Source organism: Panthera onca, chromosome D2 (genome assembly GCF_046562875.1).
Source record: "Panthera onca isolate mPanOnc1 chromosome D2, mPanOnc1 haplotype 2, whole genome shotgun sequence".
NCBI lineage: Eukaryota > Metazoa > Chordata > Mammalia > Carnivora > Felidae > Panthera > Panthera onca.
In genome coordinates this window covers 35,056,585-35,079,331 of record NC_138349.1, presented here as the reverse complement: position 1 = coordinate 35,079,331, position 22,747 = coordinate 35,056,585, and the positions used below count along the sequence as shown (strand labels likewise).

Sequence of the window (22,747 nt, the reverse complement as noted above, 5' to 3'; positions counted from 1 at the left end):
AAATCTTAAGTGTTTTCTGAAATCCCAAGATTCTAAAAGTCATGTTAATATATCTATAGCTAATTACTTGGAAGTACAGTTGACCCTTGAACAACATGGGTTTGAATTCATGGATCCACTCACCTGTGGATTTTTTCCAATAAATACAGTACTTGTATAAATAAATACAATTCAGTAAAGACTATAAATGTATTTTCTCTTATGATTTTAACATTTTCTTTTCTCTAGCTTACTTTATTGTAAGAATACAGTATACAATACATATAACATACAAAATATGGGTTGTTTACATTATTGGTAAGGCTTCTGGTCAACATAAGCTATTAGTAGTAAAGTTTTGTGGGGATTCAAGTTATACATGGGGGGGCGCCTGGCTGGCTCAGTCATGGGAATGTGTAATTCTTGATCTCAGGGTCATGAGTTTAAGTCCTATGTTGGGTGTACAGATTACTTAAAAATAAATAAACTTAGAGAAAAAAAGTTACACATGGATTTTCAGCTATGGGAAGAGTCAGCACTCTTAACTCCCACACTATTCAAGGGTCAATTGTATTATACATTTTTTTAAAAAAAAAAAAAAGCTCTTTCTTGGGGCTCCTGGTTGGCTTAGTCAGTTAAGTGTCTGACTCTTGATTTCTGCTCAAGTCATGATCTCAAGTTCGTGAGATGGAGCCCCACGCTATCAGCACAAGCCTGCTTGGGATTCTCTCTCTGTCTCTGTCTCTCTCTCTCTCAATAAGTAAAAATAAATAAATAAAAATTAGGGACACCTGGGTGACTCCATCGGTTGCGTGTCCGACTTTGGCTCAGGTCATGATCTCGCAGTTTGTGGACTCAAGCTCCACATTGGGCTCTGCACTTAGAGCTCAGAGTCTGGAGCCTGCTTCGGATTCTGTCTCCCTCTCTCTATCCCCTATCCCCCAACTCACACACTGTCTTTCTCTCTCCCAAAAATAAACAAACACAAAAAAATTAAAAATAAACAAAAATTAAAAAGCTCTTTGTTCCTGCTACGGCATTCTTCTAAAAATTCTGGAAGGGACTAAAGCCTTTTGAGACATACAAATTTTCCCATAAAATTCTAAAGGGCAATTCTCCTGCACCTGGGTTAGGACATGCAAGGATAAGATGTAAGTTATGAGATGGGACTAGAAATGAAAACCTCATAAATGCCTTAATAAAGCACCTGTATACTTGGTTAATCCAGTTCTAGGTTTCTGTAAATTTCTAATTTTCCATAGACACATACGCTAGCAAGGAAAAAAAAAGACAATAACAATGAAAAACAGTATCCGTGGAAAAACTTACGGAATATTAAATGAGTAAGTGGGCTGAAACAATTCAAATATTTGTATAACCAAACAAATGAGTCATCATTCAAGGATGCTAGGGAACCAATTCATTATTTTGAAAACTGTAAATGAAGGGAACGAATCAAGCATTTGTCTTGCTTTTTCCTATAACAACTGTACCACTGGGTGGTCAAATAGTAGGAGAAATAAGAGAATTAGAATTAGGGAAGTGACACACTGAGGATGAATGGTTGCCAACACTAGACATTATATGACCCTGACAGAAGACCACATCACCACCTAGGAAGTCTTGTCCAAAAACCTCATGAATCTGATCAAGCCTCTATACTCACCTGCCAATTTGTGGAAATACAGAGGTCAGAGATAGGAATATGCTAAAATATATTGTTGGGGATGCAAGCAGGAAAATCTAGGCTATGAAAAGCTCTATGCAGCAACCAACCTCATCCTTCAATAAATTAATTTCAGGGTGGGGAGGGGAGGGAGATAAGGATGAACCTATACCTACAGAGTAAAAGATATTTAAGGACCTATCACTCACTAACATTTGAACATTATGTGGACCCTAATCCAAATAAACTTTTAAAATTACAGGTTTTTATGAGACAACTAGAAATATGAAAACTAGATTGGCTATTAGTGATAATATTGTTTTTAAAAGAGTCCTCATCTTTGAGAGGTATATACTGAAATCTTTGTGAGTGAAGGGATATGCTATCTAGGATCTCTTCAAAACAATACAAGGGGGTGAATGGGAATGTGGATCAGTCTGGACGGGCCAGAAGCAGGGCAATGCATACACGAGATTCATTACAGTATTTGCTTATTTTTGTATGTTTTAAATTCTTCATTTAAGAAGGAGGGAGAGGGGCACCTGGGTGGCTCAGTCGGTTAAGCATCCAACTTTGGCTCAGGTCATGACCTCATGGTTTGTGAGTTCAAGCCACAAGTCAGGCTCTGTGCTGACAGCTCAGAGCCTGGAGCCTGCTTCAGATTTTGGGTCTCCCTCTTGCTCTCCGCCCTGCCCCCACTCATGCTCTATCTCTAAAAAATAAACATTAAAAAAATTTTTAAAAAAAATAAAAGGAGGGAGACAAAGAGAAGGAGGTAAGGGAGGAAAAGTAAATGATTAACTTTTATCAGGATCTGATTTTGTATCATTACCATCATCTCAAGATCAGGAGTCCTTCAGTTATCTTGTTTGCATTTCCTATTTTTCATTTCCAGTCCATTTTCCTGCTCTGTTCCTTCCTTTTCCTATGCAAAGTGTTCTTTGTTACAACTATTCTAACTTGTTTTCTCCAAAAGACACTGGGCTCACTCCTTGGTCCTTTCTTTTTGTCATAGTTCTGGGGGCCAACCTAACATTATGGTAAAGAACACCGGCTTTGAGTTCAGACTGACGTGATATCAAATCCCCGAACCCACAAAGAAAGTTCCACCACCACCCCACCTCCCTCTCCCTGCATGCCCCTCAAGGCCATTCTCTCTCAATACTCATTTCGACATCTGTCACAGGGCATGATGAAATTTCAGTACTGTGGTAAACATTAAGTGAAATCATATTAGGTAGAATACCTACTCAGTGTGTGGCATTTAATACTCATACAATAAATATTAGTTGCTTTTCCTCTTAAACGGCTCTTCCTTTCTTCTGCTTAAGAAAATCCTACCTACCCTTCAGGAGAATTCAGTTTGCATATCCTCTGAGGTCCTGGAGAATTCAATTCCAGGCAACCCTAAGCAGGCAGAATAGAATAGTGATTAAAAGTAACAGATCTGGGTTTAGAGCATGCCCCAGCACTTAAAGCTGAGTGATCACAAGCAATTTATCTTCTCTCAAGTCTTAGTTTACTCATCTATAAAATGGAAATAATAAGGGTATATACCTACTGGGAATACTGTAAGAATTAAATTAAACAATCCAGGTAAATTACTTAGCACAGCAGTCAATAAAAATTAGTGAGGAGGAGGACAAAGAAGAGATAATGATCCCAGAAAACTAAACCCAAGGTTATACTCCAGTGAAATCCTGGGTGTGTCTTAACTTTCCAACACAACTATAAGCACTTTGAATGTAAAGATACTGGTTACATTTCTTTGCATATTCTAATGTACTTTACATGTAGGGGGTTAAAAGAAGAATTACTTGTCAACTAAGAGAGAAAGACTCATCTGGGCCAACTTGTAAGACCCTGCTTAAATTCTTATCCTATAGTACAAACTATAAAACATAGTAAATAACTAAGTAACAAACCCCCCTTCTTCCACACGCCCTTCCACTTCACCTTTCATTCCACTTATAAAGGAGTGCCTGTTGTTTCCCCTACCTACTTGACTTCCTTCTTTTATTTTCTTTCCAGCTGCTCCCATCATGTCTGTGGTGTTAGGTTAGAGAAACAGATCACTAAAAAATGACCAGAACTAAGATTTTCTCTTTTCTTTTTCCTTTTCCAAAGTATTTTTTAAAATCCAACTTATTAAACATTATTATAGACCCCAGACTTTTCTCCAACCACTTCACACGGACAACCTCACTTAATTCTCATGTCAACCTGATATGGGAGGAAACTGAGGCCTACAGAAGTTAAGCAACGTGCCCAGTGTCCCTGAGCTAGCCAGTGGTAGAGCAAATACTTAAATAGAGTGCTGCCCAACTTCGGAGGCCAAACTTTAAATCACCTAGAATATGCTAGTTAGAGGTGGGATTCCTGGCTGAAGTTTGAGGGTAGGAGAGCCATAAAGGGATTCAATGAAGACATGTGTGGAGACAGATTTAACACACAATATCTAGGAAAACAACTTTCAAACAGAGTAACTAACTTGAAACAGAAAAATACTTGCCAGATGTCAGTTTGAGAATGTGAGAACTCTCAGCATGGGAACGAAGATACAAGAAAAAGAATAGTAATTTAAGGGCTTGTCCCACTTGGTTAGACAAAGGTTTGCAAAACCAAACGCTTACCAGAACAAGACAGGTAACCTGCAGCTATCTTTTGACACAGATGTGCTTATGTAGTAAACATACAAACAGTCCCCACACACAAAAGGAGGCCTTCTTCTGCTCATCCTGAAAAGTGTCACCCTCTCAGCCTTTCGTTTTTCCATTTATGATAAATGGGTAAAAGAAATATTTCACATTTATCCTTAAATTTTAAAACTGTGGAATATTTATAAATGTTTAAACATACAGACTTACACCATGTACACCTATGTACTCACCACCCAGTTTTACCACTCTTCACATTTTGCCACATTTTGTTACAAATCTTTCTCCTCCTAGAGATACAGTCTCTCCTGCCTGTCTGTCTCCCCACTCGCAGACATACTAAAGGGAAGTTGGTGTTTAAGCATTCTCATGCACATTTTATACTAGATCATATACATATACAGACATTACGAGATGCAGTATTGGTTTGCCTGTCTTCAAATTTTATAGAAAGCTATCACCCAAAACACATTCTGCAACTTGCATTTTGCTCAAAATATTTTGCTCTTTACCTGGTTTCATACATGAGTTCTAGCTCACTCATTTTAGCTTTTATAGAATACTCTACTGTATGCATAGACCAAAATGTATTAATTTATTCGACTGTTGCTGGACATTTAAGTCATTTCCTACTTTTCACTAATTCAAAAAATGCTTCATGAGAATTCTTGTGTATGTTCCCTGTGCGCAATAACTAAAGTTGTTTCTCTCTAGAGTACCTGTGAAGAAATGAATTCCTTGGGTCAAAGGGAGTAGGCATCACTTTATTAGACATTGCCAAATTGTTTTACAAGGTGGATGAACCAATTTATTTTCCCATCAACAGCATCTGAGTTTCTGTTTTCCTGCATCCTCACCATAATCCTCAGTTCCGCCTGACTTTGTTGTTGCCAACCTGATAGGTGTCAAATGGTATCTCAGTGTTTTTATTTTTTAATTATTTATTTTAATTTCCCCCTGATTTTAATGATTTGAGCATCTTTTTTATGTTTACCCAAATACCCTCTTCTGTAAACTCCATATTCATATCCTTTGCCTATTTTTTCTAACGAGCTGTTTTATCTTTTACTTATTTACTTATACAACTTTTTATGTTACATGCTTTGCAAATACCTTCAATGAGTGTATGGATTATCTTTTGCTTTTATGTCTATTGAACAGAAATTTTAAATTTTGATGAAATCAAATTTATCTTTAAACCTATGATTTATCTTTATCTCTAAAAGATACGGTTTGTGATATTAGTATCAGATGTACAATCCAGTGACTCAACAATTCTATACTCTACTCAGTGTTCGTGTAAGTGTACTCTTAATCCCCTTCACCTATTTCACCCATCCCTCTACCCACCTCTCTTTTGGTGACCATCAGTGTCAGTTTGTCCTCTATAGTTAAGAGTCTGTTTTTTAGTTTATCTCTTTTTTTCTTTTAAGAATGCTTTCCCTAAGATGAAAAAAATCTGTATTTTCTTCTACAAGTTGTAAAGTTTCCTTCCCATAATTAGGTCTAATTGACCTGGAATTTATTTTTATGCATGGTATGACATAAGCATCTAATTTTACTTATTTCTACACAGATAACTAGTTTCTCCTCTCTTCATCTATTTGTAATGTACCTCTGTCTTAGGTCAAATTTCTATGTGTGCTATGTTTCTAGGGTCCATAATCTCTTATCTTCCTGTATTCTTGCAATAGTTCCGCTACTGTAACAACTAGAACAGTAAGTCTTGGTATCTGGGAGAATTAGTCCCTTCTTTGTTGTTCTTAGTATCTTAGTTATTCTTGGCCCTTTACTCTTTCTTATTAATTTTATAATCAGATTATCAGGCTCTTCAAACAAACAAAACAAAACTAGGGCTTTCAATTGGCACTGCATTGAATTTGGATAAATTTGGGGTGAACTTACATTTGTGTGATACTGAGGTTACCCATTCATGAACATGGTTTATCTCCCCATTTACTCAGGTATTCTTTTATATCCACTATATATTTCTCACACCTCTTATTAGATTCATTTCTAAACACCTTAAAGCTACTTTTATACTGTAAATGAAATTATTTTTCCTGTAATGTTTTTCTAAATTAATTACTATGGATACAAAAATACAATTTTGGTGTTTCTTGTCTTTAGGCAACCTGGGTGAATTATCTCAGTGTTCAGGAATAAGTTTTCCTTCCTTTTCTACCTCTTTTTCTTTTTTTTCTTTTGCTTCCTTTCTACCTCTTACATAGCACATTGCCTTCTCTTGTTTTACTGCAATGATACAGCTGAATAAAAAAGTTATTACAGGGTATTCCTGTTTTGTTTTCACTTTCAATGGAAATCCTTTTGAAACCTCATCAATAATTTTCATGTTTGATGCAGGCTTTTATCAGCTCCAGAGTTTTTTGTTGTTTTTGTTCATGAACGAGTGCTGAGCTTTATCAAATGTCTTTTCTGAGCCTACTAAAATGACTGCCTAACACTATGGACTATTTACACTGTGGGTTGGAACCCATTTGATTGTAATGAAATAAATTTAATGTATTGACAGACCAGAATTTTTTTTTTTTTTTTTTTTTAAAGAAACAGAATATAACAAGGTATACCAAGATATTAGGCAGATACTGTTTGGTAAAAATTTTTGTTTTATCTGCTTACACAAACACACGTATATGTGCTCTGAGTTGCTAAGTAAAACGTGCTTCTTACAGTGGGTTGTATACAAAAGAGTTTGAAAGCAACTGATCTATACTATTTTGAAGCATGAAAAACCCACCAGAAAGGACAAACATCTTATCGCAAGGTTTTCTTAAAAATAAATAATGCTTGGCTTTTGTTCATTTAAAAATAGCCAGCTTGGGCGCCTGGGTGGCTCAGTCAGTTAAGAAATCCGACTTTGGCTCAGGTCATGATCTCACAGTTTGTGGGTTCGAGGCCTGCCTTGGGCTCTGTGCTGACAACTCAGAGCCTGGAGCCTGCTTCAGATTCTGTGTCTCCCTTTCTCTCTGCCCCTCCCCAGCTCACATTCTGTCTCTCTCTCAAAAAAAAATAAATAAAAACATTAAAAAAAATAAAAATAGGGGCACCTGGGTGGCTCAGTTGGTTAAGCATCCGACTTTGGCTCAGGTCATGATCTTGCGGTTTCTGAGTTCGAGCCCCAATTCAGGCTCTGTGCTGACAGCTCAGAGCCTGGAGCCTGCTTCAGATTCTGTGTCTTCCTCTCTCTCTGCCCCTTCCCTGCTCGTGCTCTCTCTCTCAAAAATAAATAAACATCAAAAAATAATAAAATAATAAATAAAATAAATAAAAATACCCAGCTTTTCCTGATACTTTTATTTTAAAAATGTTTTAAATATATTTTTGATATTTTAAATATTATTATTATTAACATAAGTCATACTCTCTTGATGGAGAAAATGACCCACATTCACAGAAACATCTTAAGTCACTCAAAAGTAACAGAAGTAAATTAAGTATGAATTTTTGACAAGGATTGTTCTTCAAGGATCATTTCTGTAAAATGTTATATGTATAATTTCCAGCGTGAGGGTATACAGCTTCCATCATATTTTCAAACATATCTGTGACCTTAAAAACAGACAGAACCTCTCCTCCAAAAAGTTTAAAGTTAGTTTATACTTCTAAAATCAGAAGGTAACCTGGCATTTGCACATTTTCTATACTTTTCTATGGAGTCTGGCTCAGTCATCTTTTAGCTGTTTATATTACCTCATACTTTGCTGACTAACTGGTTGGCCTTGTCAGTGGTTTATAAAAATAAGCCTGCCCTCAGAATCCATCCATACATATATGACCATTCAATGTTTCTCTTTGCCCATCCCTCCCAAAACCTTCCTCTAGAACACTTTAAGGCTGTTCCTTGTTTGTGACCAGAAGTAATATTACCCACCTTATTCACTGTATTTATTTTTGGAAGATCTGTGGCTGCTTCCTGATTATGCTGATTACAATTTGTCACCAGTGAGGCTGTTTCAAAGAAAGCAACTCCCAAAGAGGAGCTCCAACACGTTCTACACAATAGCAGCATTGTTGGTGTAAGTAATCTAACCTACCAGAGGAATACTTAAAGGACAACTACCATTTGGATGTAATGATTTTGAAATTTGTTTTTTTTAAACTCACATCCCCTTCTTAGGGTGCCTGGGTGGCTCAGTGGGTGTTAAGAGTCTGACTCATGGTTTCCACCCAGGTCATGATCTCACGGTTTGTGGGTTCACGCCCTGCGTAGGGCTCCACGCTAACAGTGTGGGGCCTGCTTGGGATTCTCTCTCTTTTCACCCCCCCCCCCAAAGTAAATAAATAAACTTTAAAAAATAAATCTCACCTCCCCTTTTTGACATGCCATGCATGCTGATGTTCTCCACAAAGGCTACCTTTCAAACAACTCAGCATTACATAGACATTTTAGGGACCACAGGATTCATCTTAACAATGACATCGATATTGAGTGCCAAGTACTAGAAGTCTAAAGAATATCATTGTTTCTAATCACAATGTATAAAAACTCCTAACTTGGGGCATCTGGCTGGCCCAGTCGGAAGAGCATGTGACCCTTTATATTGGGGTCATGAGTCTGAGCCCCACATAGGGTGCAGAGACTAGTAAAAAAAAAAAAAAAAGAAAGAAAGAAAGAAAGAAAGAAAGAAAAAAGATAAATAAACTGAAAAAAAGAAACAAAAACAAAAACAAAAAACTCCTTTTAATTCTGCAATGCTATGCTAATTTCCTGGCTGCTGTTGGATATATTGGAATGGTATCCAAACTGAAAGAAAGCTGTCTTTATAGTCTTAAAAAACGTTCTCCAAATTAAGTTATATAATATGCATAAATTTGTAAGTACACTAAGCAATCTATTATTTTTATGCCATTTTATAATCCCCAAAGCAGTATTTTAATCATAGCAACCTGTTAACAACGATTACATCTGGTGAGTGGGATTGGCAGGAGATGAGGAAAAGAGAGAGTTTTTGTGTTTGCTTCTTGAATACTTTTGTACTATTTAAATATTTAAATTAAACATGTACTTCTTTCCTAATGTTTATTTATTTATTTTGAGAGAGAGAGTGTGTGTATGTGTGTGGGGGGGAGGGACAGAGAGAGAAGGAGAGAGGATCCCAAGCAGGCTCCACACTGTCAGCACAGAGCCTGCCACTGGACTCGAACCCATGAACGGTGAGATCATGACCTGAGCCAAAAACCTGGAGTTGGACACTTAACCAACTGAGCCACCCAGACACCCCTAAATATGTATTTTTTAATGAAAATCTGAATAATGAAAAAGGGTACAATTATGAAGTCAAGAATCTCCACATTTATTTTATTCTACTCCCTGTCATCCCACCCCTAGTCTCCTTCCAGGAGACTATAGCACTCTATGTAGAACTCTTCTACAACTTTCCAGCTCCCACACAGCCAGCCCCATGAAGGACAGTAGGCATGTGTAGGGAGTACAAGCGGAGGTCATGGGAGCCAGAGGATTCAAGGAGCCTAGAAATGAGCACTTAAAAAGCACTTCTCGGGGCGCCTGGGTGGCTCAGTCGGTTGGGCGTCCGACTTCAGCCAGGTCACGATCTCGCGGTCCGTGAGTTCGAGCCCCGCGTCAGGCTCTGGGCTGATGGCTCAGAGCCTGGATCGTCAGGCTCTGGGCTGATGGCTCAGAGCCTGGAGCCTGTTTCCGATTCTGTGTCTCCCTCTCTCTCTGCCCCTCCCCCATTCATGCTCTGTCTCTCTCTGTCCCAAAAATAAATAAACGTTGAAAAAAAAAAAAGCACTTCTCTTTGGAAGGTAGATTTCAGAATACAAGGATCTATTCTCTTCTCTCTTTGAAATGCTAGTTAACATCTATTCACACCTTTAACAGCTCTATTCCTTAAACATTTAGACCTCTGTTAAATGAGGGCCGGGGCACCTGGGTGGTTCAATCCCTTAAGCGACCAACTTCAGCTTAGGTCATGGTCTCACAGCTTGTGAGTTCAAGCCCCGCATCAGGTTCTGTGCTGACAGCTCAGAGCCTGGAGCTGCTTCGTATTCTGTCTCCCTTTCTCTCTGCCCCTCCCCCACTTGCACTCTGTCTCTTGTCTCTCTCTCAAAAGTAAATAAACATTAAAAAATAATTTTTTTTTAAATGAGGGCCAGAGTAACCCCTCAGGAGGGCTAAATAATTGCTTAGGTCACTACTACTATAATTTTAAGAATATCATCCCAAGTTTTATGTATGAAGTCCACTGTCAAGAGCCTATTTGCATCTTTTTGAACTACTAGCCAAAATGCTAGTCACCTGTTAAAGGGATTATAACCACTTCATTCTTACGGTTTCTGAACTCTGAATTCCATCCTATACCTTGTTATCCAACAAACTTGCTTCATATTTGATCACTCTTCTTAATAACCCATCACTTTTTCCATGAAACTCACATACCTAAGCTTCAGCCTCATCTCAGATCACAAGTCACAAATATAAATGCTGACACAGAGACCAAGCAGACCACCTAAGTGTAGTGGTATGGTAAGAAATAACAGGGAGTAGCAATGATGTAACAACCTTTCCTCAGGACTGGGAGTTTATAAAGAACAGCACAGATAGGAATGGGAGTTCCAAAATCCTCTAACCTGAACTATAAAATACAATACTGTAAAAAGAGGCCAGGGGTTTAAATGAGGTCAGAGAGAACTAATGCATGAAAGCCGCTGTTGACAAACCTGTCCCAAATTTGCTGAAGGGGTGTTTGGGATTCCCCGTAGCTTTTTCCAACTGAAAGAGTCTCCAGGCATCATTCATCACATTCTTCTCATGTTCTGAATCAACTGCATTCACCTCTCTGTCTTTGCAACTCTCATCAAACAAGGGGCACAGGAAAAACTGTGCAAACCTAAGGGTAGGAAACACAATTAACAATTTGAAAGCTATTATTTTAAAAGAGTAGCCTTTAAAAATATATTTGAAACTCAACAGATAGGAAGTATGAATTCTACAGAACCAAAAACACTACCATTGCAACCAAGAAAAAGAAATGCAAAATAAGTTTTAAAAAGTAACAAAAGAAAAATATTGGACATGTATAAATTCAGAGAAGTCGATCTACCCCAGAGATATTAGTGAAAATATACTCAGATCTACCAGACTGCCCCCGACCCCAACACACACTTCAGAGGCTGGACTTGGGCTTCTAAGTGGCTACAGATCAGAGGTTCCCATCACCTCCTCTGGTTCAATAAATTTGCTACAACAGCTCACCTGACTCACAGAAACATTTTACTCACTAGATCACCAGTTTATTATAAAAGGAAATAATTCAGGAAGGGCCAAATAGAAAGGATGCACAGGGATGTACATAGGAAGAGGCATGGAAGTTACTCTCCCCAAACCTCCATGCTTTCACCAACCTGGAAGTTGTACAAACCCTGTCCTTTTGGGTTTTTATGAACACTTCATTACATAAGCATGATTGATTAAATCATAAGCTACTGGTAACTGAACTCAATCTCCAGCCCCACTTGGAAGGTCTGGGATTTGGAGAGAAAGTTCCAACCTTTCTATAGCAGGGCTGGTTGCCCTGGAAACAAACTGTCAGGTTACCTAGGGGATTCCCCAAAGTCACCTTATTAACATGCCAAAAGACACCTTTAATACTCTCATCACTTAGGAAATTCCATGGGTTTTAGGAGCTATGGGCCAGGAACAGGAAGAAAAACCAAATATAGATTTCTTATTATAAATCAAAATATCACAACAGCAAAAAGTCAAGGCAGACTTATGAAGACAGTAGCAATCTATTTAAGATTTGCAATTTGGCAAGTCATGAAAATCCCTGTTATATATTGCTAATTCTCCAAAAAAGGAAAAGGCCGGTGACAGTTCTTGGGCAAAAAAATCTTAAACTTACAGTCTGAGGTGCAACTGCACTTAAGACTCAGACATTTTAGGACAAACTAAGTGACCTACTTTTTAAAGGCTCTATTTGAATATTTTTTCTTCCTCTAGAGAAAAACAAACAAACTTTATTAGTGGGGAAAAAATGATGGAATAAAAAAACCTATGACACAGTAGTTTGACTAAGACACAATTATGAGCTTTTATAAAATATTAAAAAAATTTTAAAATTTTAATAAGCAGTGATTCAACAAATAACATGTCATGTAACTCTGGCGTAAGTAACCAAATGCTTTTCTTGAGGTTATTCTTTAGTAGTAGTAGTACTAAAGTTTAACTAAAATGACTTTAGTTATAAGTTAACTCTCCTATATCAGGTTACAATTTAAAGCATGATTTCATGTAATAAATCTTAAACTTTAGATTCCATTTTATAAAAATTAAGATCCAGAATTCAGATGAAGCCACAAGCAGAGTCTGAATGGGGCCTTAAGAGACTCCTGAGTCTATGGACATCTCAGCAACTGTATTTCACAGTTCAGCTGTCAAAGAGACTGTTATCACTACCTGATATTTATTTTATGCACACAGTAAATACGATACTGTGCTAAGCACTTCACACAAACCAATCCAAAGGGAAACTCCACCTCTCTATACGCGGGAACAGCTATTTATGGATAGGTAACCTCTTTTACCTATCTCAATACATTTAAGCTGGTAAAAGCGCCTAATAGCTACATAACACAGCTGGATAGGTCCACGTAAAGGGTCATGATAATGACACAGTAGAATCAATATTTTAAAAACATGCTCTTATGTAAGAGGTTTTTTTTTCCCCCTCTGAGTCAAGTAACAGACATCCTCCATCATACAGAGATTATATGAACATCTGCTGTAGCATTTGTAAAGCAGGAAATTAAATTCAGTGTATGATCCCAGGGAACTCATTAATGGTAGTCTTCTGGGAATACATATAAAAGATGATTACACTTCAAAGCTGCTGCCTAAAGACTGAAACATAATCTAGAATAAGTAAGAAACAGACCACTATGACCTAGCCATGTATCCTGAACCCATGCCTCTGCCTTGTTAATGTTCTTTGCACTAAGGAATAAATTCAAACTATTAGGTTTTCAAAAAATATGTAATGACTATTATCAATATAAGCAAATAAAGCTATCACTAAAATGGCTAAGTCAACGTTAATTATAGACCCATAAAAAAGCTGCAGAATTACACCTTCTTGGCAATATAGAAAACTGTAAAAAGTTACCAAGGAAAAATTACTTTGGATAATTAATCAAATCACTAATATGACAAAAAATTAGAAATTGTTAGCTGTGTGGAAAACTAAGAAATTAAATTGACCTAATGGAGCTTGCTCCAGGAAATACTTTCACAAAATGTCCCCAGGGTTGAAAACAGCAGGTCAAAACATTTTGTGTCACCACAATGAGACATCACCTCACACCAGTCAGAATGGCTATTATCAAAAAGGCAAGAAATAACAAGTGTTGACCAAGGATGTGGAGAGAAGGGAGCTCTTGTGTCGGTGGGAATGTAAACTAGTGTAGCCACTGTGGAAAACAGTATGGAGGTTTCTCAAAAAGTTAACAATAGAATGACCATGTGATTCAGCAATTCCACTTCTGGGTATTTACCCCCAAAAAAACAAGAAACAAAAAACACTAATTTGAAAAGATTTACGCATCCTTATGTTCACTGTGGCATTATTTATAATAGCCAAGATATGGAAACAACCTAAATGTCCACGGATGGATAAATGGATAAAGAAGATATAGTGTATATATATGCAATGGAATACTACTCAGTCATTAAAAAAAAATGAAATCTTACCATTTACAACAAGATGGATGGACCTAGGGGCTATTATACTAAGTGAAATAAGTCAGAGAAAGACAAATACCATATGATCTCACATATATGTGGAATGTAAGAAACAAAAGTCACAGACACAGAGAACAGACTGATGGTTGTCAGAAGAAAGGAGGTTTGGGGGTTCGGTGAAAGGAGTCAAAAGATACACACTTCCAGTTATAAAATATTAAGTCACAGGAATATAATGTACACCATGGTAACTACAGCGAATAATACTGTATTGCATACTCAAAAGTTGCAACAGAGTAAATGTTAAAAGTTTTCATAGTAAGAGAAAAAAATTTTTGTAACTTTGTATGATGACATATGGTAACTAGACTTACACAGTAGGGATCATTTTGCAATGTATACAAATACTGAATCATCATGGTGTACATCTGAAACTGATATAATGTCAATTATACTTCAATTAAAAAAAATTCTATATCCACTAAGCATAGACTAGAGTAAAGGAGAACAGAATGTTTAAGTTCTACATTCTGGAATAGGAGCATATTTGAAAAGAAATCCATGACACTGTAACAGTTTATTCTTCATCACGTGCTTCAGATATAATACCAATTAGAATGGGAAGGGCTGGGGAGAATTTTATAAGTCCATAAAATACTGTGTAGGGCTGAAGACTGGTTTAAAGTCATGCCATTATTTTTCCTCTACCACAAAATAAATAGACAGTATCACTCATTTTCTTTTTTTTTTTTTTTTTTATAAAACGCATGGAAAAATACTGGTTAAAACATTTTTTGTTAAGCTACAAAGCTGTGAAGACATCTTTGTAAAAATAATAATTATTACTACTATTAGTGTAATAAAGTGCACAAAGTTGAATAATCTATAAGATATCAGCATTACCTGTCTAGGGCACCTTCTAGGTGTTCATGGGAAACATCAAAATAGTAATTGGTATGTTCTCCACTAGTAAAGGCATTTGAACTTCCTGCATGCTCACTAAGAAACTGGCTGTATTCATTTTCTTTAGGGTATTTCTTTGTTCCCAAAAATAGCATATGTTCACAAAAATGACTTAAGCCAGCAATATTTGGAGGATCTGACAATGAACCTGAAAGACAAGAGAAAAACACATACAACAAAAGTTTTTTTTGTTTTTGTTTTTTGTTTTACAGATGATCTGCAAGTTCTGTTAACATGACAACTCCAACCACACAATGAGAGAAAGTTAAGCACAGGCTGCTCTAAAATGGTACTGTTTAGGTTACAGCCTCAGCTCGTGATATTAATTAGTTAGCAACTTTGGGCAGATTACTTAGCCTCTCTGGACATTACCTTTCTCACACATCACAATGGAGGGAAGGTAAGACTTGAATTCATCGTTTTATAAGAGCAAGAGCTCCTAGTTCTTACATTTTATTGCAGGAGATAATACAATGTAGTGGTAAGAACACAGATTTAGGGTTACCAGCTCTGCTGACTGTGAAATTCTGAGCGCAATACTTTATCTTGACTCACTTTATATATATATACACATACGTATGTATGATCTAGGGAGTTGTGTGAACACAAATTAGATGATATTTGCAAACCACACTACGTTGTACTTGGCAATAATTATTTGTTCAACACTCGATGGTTATTACCTTATTTCCTCAATTTTAAAATGTCATTGAGTTAAAGTTTTTCAGAGAGGAAAATAAGAAAAATACTTATGTACGTATAGACAAGAATCTACTTGATTAAGGCCACATTAAACATGGAGGAAATATCCACACAAGAATCTAGAAAATATGGTATTTCCTAGTATACCAAAAGTGTACAAAAGTAAAAGCATTATCACTGTTACTGTAAAGGATGGGAATTAATTTGCCTGCTGCTAAGTCACCTTAGCTGAGAACCTAACAAAATGACTTGGTAAATAAATGTAAGATTATTTGATTTTGACAAATGTAGATTGCTAATTGGACTATTGTACAAGGTAAGGTACATCAAACTGATAATCATGAGGTCTTTATTTGCACACACATGGCAAGTTGTAATAAATGTCAACATTAGATCAAGAAAACAGAACAAAGCTTAATTCACAATTTTAAATTGTACCTATGTGTACATCAAGTGCTGCCGATGACTTATCCGTGGTCGGATCACTGATAAGAAGTACTTTGATACCATTGGCCAGCTCTAATCCACGGTATTCTCGCTTGTCTTCAGGAGATTTGATAATGTGATTTCCTAGTCTCTTGATAGCTGGATTATTCATCTTGCTGTAAGTCTTTTCTTGGAAGCTGAAAATAAAAACATTAGTAATTGTTGCATTGTAGCTTTTTCTTTTTTTAATAAAGAATAGGGGCACCTGGGTGGCTCAGTTGGTTTAAGCATCCCATTCTTGATTTTGGCTAAGGTCATAATCTCACGGTTCATGGGATCAACCCCCACAACAGGCTCTGTGCTTCATAGCATGGAGCCTGCCTGGGATTCTCTCTTTCTCTCTGCCCCTTCCCCAGTTGCATGTGCATGCATGCACTCTCAAAATAAGTAAATAAACATTTTTTTAAAAAGGTTAAAAAAAAGAATACAGAATAATATCAAGCAAACCCATATAATACATCATCAGATAAAAAAATATATCTGGAGGAAACTTTTTTTATAGCTTATCTACAGGGGATAATCATTCCTCTCTTCCCTTTTACCCCTCATTGTTTTGTTAGAGAAATACTAACAATATTGTTTTTGTGGAGTCATATTTGATCTAGGAGAGCACTTGGATGGGGTTTTGAGACAGGATAGGTTTGGGCGATGAGCTGGTCAGTATGCTGACCTAGAACAGAGTTTTAATTACCAATAACTGCTTTCCCACATGTTTTGGAAATATTTACTAAAGTAAGATGAGAGGTTGTGTAAGGATTATTACTGGATCAACCAAAAACATTGCTCAACCTAATGACATTCAAAGATAGGGCAGATCTAGAATTCATGGGTCTGATATGCACATGCTCAGAACACAGGGGGCAATCCCCAATGAGAAAAAAAAGTCCTGTAAAGTCCTATACAAAATAAGAGATCTGGGCTTCACTATGAAGATGGCAAAAAAGGGGCACACGGGTGGCTCAGTTGGTTAAGCATCCGACTTCAGCTCAGGTCATGATCTTGTGGTTTTTGAGTCAGAGCTCCGCATCAGGCTCTGTGCTGACAGCTTAGAGCCTGGAGCCTGCTTCGGATTCTGGATCTCCCTCTCTCTCTGCCCCTCCCCCACTGGCAGCGCATGCTCTCTCTAAGATAAATAAAAAACTGTTTTTAAAAAAAGAAAGCAAAAGAAAAAACAAAACTACAAACAAAAAGTGGGAAGGACCCAAGTAATTTTTATAATATGGTGAAGAATTGAATGCCAGAGCAACAACAGTTCAGTGATCTTAACAAGAATGCAAGATAAATTCTCTTACAAAGGACTTCCCATCCTCTGATAGTCCTCTCCTTCCCTCTCTAGGAAAGCTGAGTTACAGGATGTGCTATTAGCACACAGAATTCTGTGGGAGTGTTTGGTATTAGTGTAGAAGGGATTTTCCAGAATCTGAAATATGCATGTTTTTGAGACTAAGAGTAGATGCTATTTGTGTCTATGTTGGGGATCACTTAAGAGACAAAAATCAGCCTGTTATTATCGGTAGGCCAATAAACTAATCAGGTAAAGCCCCAAACATCCGAGACTACAGAGGAAAAATGACCCTATGCTAGCATATTTTCTTTTTACCTGGAAGACAAAAGACAAAAGAAGTAGATCTAACTGCTTCTTAAAGACAGATAGACATCCAGATTTAAAGGTAAATCAGAAGGGGCATAAGTAGGCATTCAATTATTTTCAAGAATTTTTTTGCGCATTAAAATATCTGGAAACTAAGGAAGGGAAAAATCCAGTTTGCTTTTAGCAGAATACCTTCCTCTCTGAAATTATCTAACTATTCTTCTGGGTAACAATTGATAAACCAAAGAGGTTTGTTCCTATTAAGATTGTCCCCTAGATCTCCCTTTAAGAAGACTATTTGAAATTTTAAAAATCAATACTATAGGCCATACTAAATGTATAATACTGGTTAAAAATCACATAGTACTTGGGTACTATGGCTGGCTCAGAAGAGCATACCAACTTTTTTTTTTTAATTTTAATTTTTTTTTAACATTTATTTACTTTTGACAGAGAGAGAGAGAGAGAGAGAGAGAGAGCGAGCATGAGTGGGGAGGAGCAGAGAGAGAGGGAGACACAAAATTCAAAGCAGGCTCCAGGCTCCGAGCTGTCAGCACACAGCCCGATGCGGGGCTCGAACCCATGGATCGCAAGATCATGACCCAAGCCGACGTCGGATGCTCAACCGACTGAGCCACCCAGGCACCCCTACCAACCCTTGATTTCAGGGTTGTAAGTTTGAGCCCCACGTTGGGTGTAGAGATTACTTTAAAAAATAATAATAATAATCACATAGTACTTTACACAGATAGTGCTAACAGTCTTGCTTTATTTACAGTAAAAAAAAAAAGTTCTTGAAAAACAAAGCATAAAAATAATACTAACATTTTTGGGGATATAAGGTCACTAACTGGAAATTTTAAGAGTAATCTGGACACTATAAAGTATTATTAACTACTCTTTTCTACTTCATTAGCCATAAGCCACTTATGTCAAAGACAGATGAAAATATCTGAGTGCTAAGTATTAAAAAAGGTGTTTTATGGTTAAAAGAATCTCAGGGTAACAGAAAATGTTCCACCTAAGCCTTCAAAGAGGGACACGAGAATAATAATCCTGGTTAAGGTACTTTCCAAAGGACAATATGTTTGAACTGCAACAAACGTCTTAGTACAGAGCTGATTTCGAAGACTTTAATTTGGGTTAAGATTAAATAAGGCATGAGACAGCCTCCATTAAGACTCCCAAGAAGAGCAGCAGACAGTAAGAAAGCTTAGTTAGTGTGCACCACAGAGAATAGCCTCTGCTCCCTCCCGTAAAGCTCTATCTACCAGAGGGAGGGAGGGTTTGGGATTTCACTAAGTGGGAGCAAAACCCAAAGGCTATTTATTGATTCCATTGCCATTGTGTTCACCTAGCTTCCCCTCCAGTGCTCGCCCCAGTTAGTCTGACCTAGGGGAAGCTAGGGCCACATATGACTAAAATGTGATGATGATGATGATGGAGCTCTAAAAAGTCTGTCCAACCCACAGCTGTGATGGGGAGATGAAATACATCTCACTTTGGTAGGACAAGTTGTCTTTTTCTGTGGGAGGTGAAAAATCCATCAGAAGTAAGATAACCACCCTCGACTACAGGCTACATTCTGTACCTTTTTTCAGGGCTCAATTTCCCTTGTCCAGATTTCCTTTTTTTTTTTTTTTTTTTTTTGAGGAAAAAAGTATGTACCATCGAGTTCCTCACAGGCATGTACAGAACTTATCTAGATACTGAAGCCATGCCTGATTGATATTCCTAGTATGGTTGAGAGCAAAGAGATGGATTTATTCTCTAGGTCAAATATAAAAATTACTCCAACTACTTTTAGACATTTGAACAAGAGATCAAAGACAACTATAAATTTCTATGCTGGCACTGTTACCCAATCAAATATCATGACTTTTTGAGGAAGTAAAAGCCAAAAGAAACAGTAGCAACATTTTCAAACAAGATCCATCCATCCCCAGCAACCCATATTCAGTAGGCATAGTCTGGACTCCTACAGCATATCTATCAGCACGTCCCACAACAATTTGATTCTCACCTTCTGGAGAACTGAAGGAAATGATCGGGAACTCCTCTGATGATGAATTCATCAACAGCTTGCCTGTCTCTGTATTTATACTCATGAGATCACATCCCAGCTCCCTCATTAGCATAAAGCCTTCACGAGTAATTCTGACTTTCAGATGACAGGCTAGTGCTAACTCAAATGCTTTCCCAGACACTTGATATTTTTAACCTAAGTCAAAATCTTAGGAGCAATAAAATTACTTTCAATTCTAGTGACATTATCATACATTGGAAACTTCATAAGGCACAACATTGTCAGTGTGCAGCATTCTAATAAACTGGAGAGAGATTTAATAACTACAGCATCTTTTGTAATTTTGCTCAGAATTTAAAACAATGACTAAAATTACAATAGGTAAAAGCTGGAAGAACCATTACATGTTATCTAGTCCTTTGTAGTTCATGGCCTAGCAGCACTGGTTCTTCCTGAGAGCTTGTTAATGCAAAACATGAGAAACCACCAGAGACCCACTGAGCCAGAATTGGCATTTGAACAAGATCCCTAGGTGGACCAGTCCCCTCATCTTACTTAAAAGGAAACTGAAGCTGAGGGAACTTAAATCACTTGTCCAAGATCATACAGCAAAAAGTTACAATTAAAACTCAACTCTTCCAGTCCTGTGTCCACCCCAGCTCCCCCACAGCCACACGAACATTTAAGGAGGTCTATTTAGGTGCAGACACTACATCATGTATGTTAGCTCTAACAACCAGTACCCCAAAGCCCAAGGGCTTTCTGAAGGAACCCAGACTAGTGATAAGAAAACAGGTCAACAGCTTTAAAGTGTGGTGACAAGGTTGTTCCTGGGGTACTATGGGAGCCAAGAAATGGGCACCCAAGTCTATCTAGGAGGGGAGAAGGGAAAAGAGAGGAGGTAAGTGGAAGCATGCCAAATAAAAGGACACACCTGAGCAAAGGATGCATAGTGAGAAAAAAACAGGCACAGAGCAGAAAAACAAGCAGTTGGTATTAAAGAACTACAACCAGAACTTCCCCTGAAAGAGTATGGATTTTTATCTAGCCGTGTAAAGACCTAAACTGCATGTTTGCAAAATCAAATTCCCAAACAGGTCATTTCCAAATTCCCATACCAAGAAGAAATTTTTAATGCAAATAATCTTTTACTCCAATGACCTTTTGCAGTCTTTTTTCTCATATCTCTTTAAGGGTTTCACAGCCTATTTAACAGGAGATTGAAAATGTTTACTGTGCATTTTGCTCTCTACCCACTTGCACAGCCCCAGACATATTTAAAGTTAGACCTCATCTATTTCTAATTTCTAAACGGATGACCTATAAAACCAAACAGGTGAGTGACCAGGCTAATAATGAATCAAAACCTCCCTTCTGTGGAATCCATCCACCCACTCCTAAAATCATAAGCAGAAGTGGAGCTTGCCTATGGTGCTTCTCAATGGGGAGAAGGCACCCAGAGAGAAAATGCCTGAAATCAAAACTATACCATAAACATCCTTTCTTCCCTGAGAAGGGCAGAGGTAAGACAGAATATCAAAGTAGTGATGGTATGAGCCCTAGGATGCTTCCATATAAGACCACATATTCTCAAATACTATTCATGATACTTGACCTAAAAAATCACAACATATCTCAGGGAAGCATGTACCTATGGCTCTCCAGTTATAGAGACCAGTATACCTAAATCATATACCAGCTAGATCATAAAGGTGGGTATAAACTAAAACCCTGTCAATTAAATCTTATTTTCCTGTGATGAGATGCTTTGCCTTTGTTCCAGGCAGAATGTCATCTGTTCTAACTCTGTGCCCTCTGGAAAGAAGTTTGCTATGAAGAAATAAACCCTTAAATGGATTAAGGGTGGTTGCAATTGAAAGGAATCCTACAGCAGCATCATTTTAGAGATAAGTCTTTTGCAAATTTTTAGTTTTGATGCATCCATATCAATAGCTGTTCATTTTAAAAGTGACAAACTTGGGGCACCTTGGTGGCTCAGTTGGTTAAGCGTCCGACTTCGGCTCAGGTCATGATCTCACAGTTCGTGGGTTTGAGCCCTGCGTCGGGCTCTGTGCTGATAGCTCAGAGCCAGGAGCCTGCTTGGGGTATTGTGTCTCCCTCTCTCTCCACCTCTCCCCAGCTTGCACTCTGTCTCTCTCTCTCAAAAATAAATAAACATTGGGGTGCCTGGGTGGCTCAGTCGGTTGAGCATCCAACTTCAGCTCAGGTCATGATCTCATGGTCTGTGAGTTCGAGCCCCGCATCGGGCTCTCTGCTGACCGCTCAGAGCCTGGAGCCTGCTTCGGATTCTGTGTCCCTCTCTCGCTCTGCTCCTCCCCCGCTCATGCTCTGTCTCTCTCTCTCTCTCTCTCAAGAATAAATAAAACATTAAAAAAAAAAATTAAAAAAATAAATAAATAAAATAAATAAACATTAAGAAAAAATTTTTTTAAAAGTCACAAGCTTAACATGGAACACTTTATAGAGGCTTTATGGAGGTTGAAGCAAATGAACAAAACCTCCATTTTATACCTCTTACCATAGCTACTTAACTACAGGTTTCTTACAGTTGTAGTATGGGGACTAGGGTGTCTCACACCTTCTTCCTTCTTCCATAGGTAGCCTTTAGGCTGTCAAAAAATTTAAGATGCCACAGTACAAAACCCAAACTAGCAATTACTCTCATTGTTTAAAGTGGCATATGCTTAATAAACTGGTCATTTAATTTTCCCAGTCTCCCTAAGTGACAGGCCACAGCGCTGTTGATGGTCATCCTCCTCAACCTCAGAAGAGGAAACAAAAGCTCAGTGATTAAGTGACTTGCCCAAGGGCATTTACATAATTGATTTGTGGCACAGCTGGAACTATAGAAAGAGGAAGCGTGGGACGGAGGAGCTGAAGGTGGTACTTAAGGAAACATATATCTGGCTTTCTTCCTCAGTTCCCAATTACCACC

At 37.7% G+C, this 22,747-nt stretch overlaps 1 protein-coding gene across 6 annotated transcripts in view; it reads right to left on the bottom strand.

Annotated features, from left to right (window-relative positions):
* Positions 1 to 22,747, bottom strand: part of IDE (insulin degrading enzyme) — a 154,400-nt gene that overhangs the window by 57,816 nt on the left and 73,837 nt on the right. For 5 of the 6 annotated variants that reach the window (XM_078434592.1, XM_078434589.2, XM_078434590.2 and 2 more), the window contains exons 2-4: positions 16,127 to 16,311; positions 14,927 to 15,134; positions 11,005 to 11,174 (exon numbers count right to left, since the gene is read on the bottom strand). In XM_078434592.1, the coding sequence (XP_078290718.1) occupies positions 11,005 to 11,174; positions 14,927 to 15,134; positions 16,127 to 16,286 (538 nt within the window). In that variant the 5' untranslated portion in view covers positions 16,287 to 16,311. Of the gene's footprint in view, positions 1 to 11,004; positions 11,175 to 11,688; positions 11,791 to 14,926; positions 15,135 to 16,126; positions 16,312 to 22,747 lie in introns of those variants that run through there. The other variant, XM_078434594.1, reaches the window with a different exon arrangement.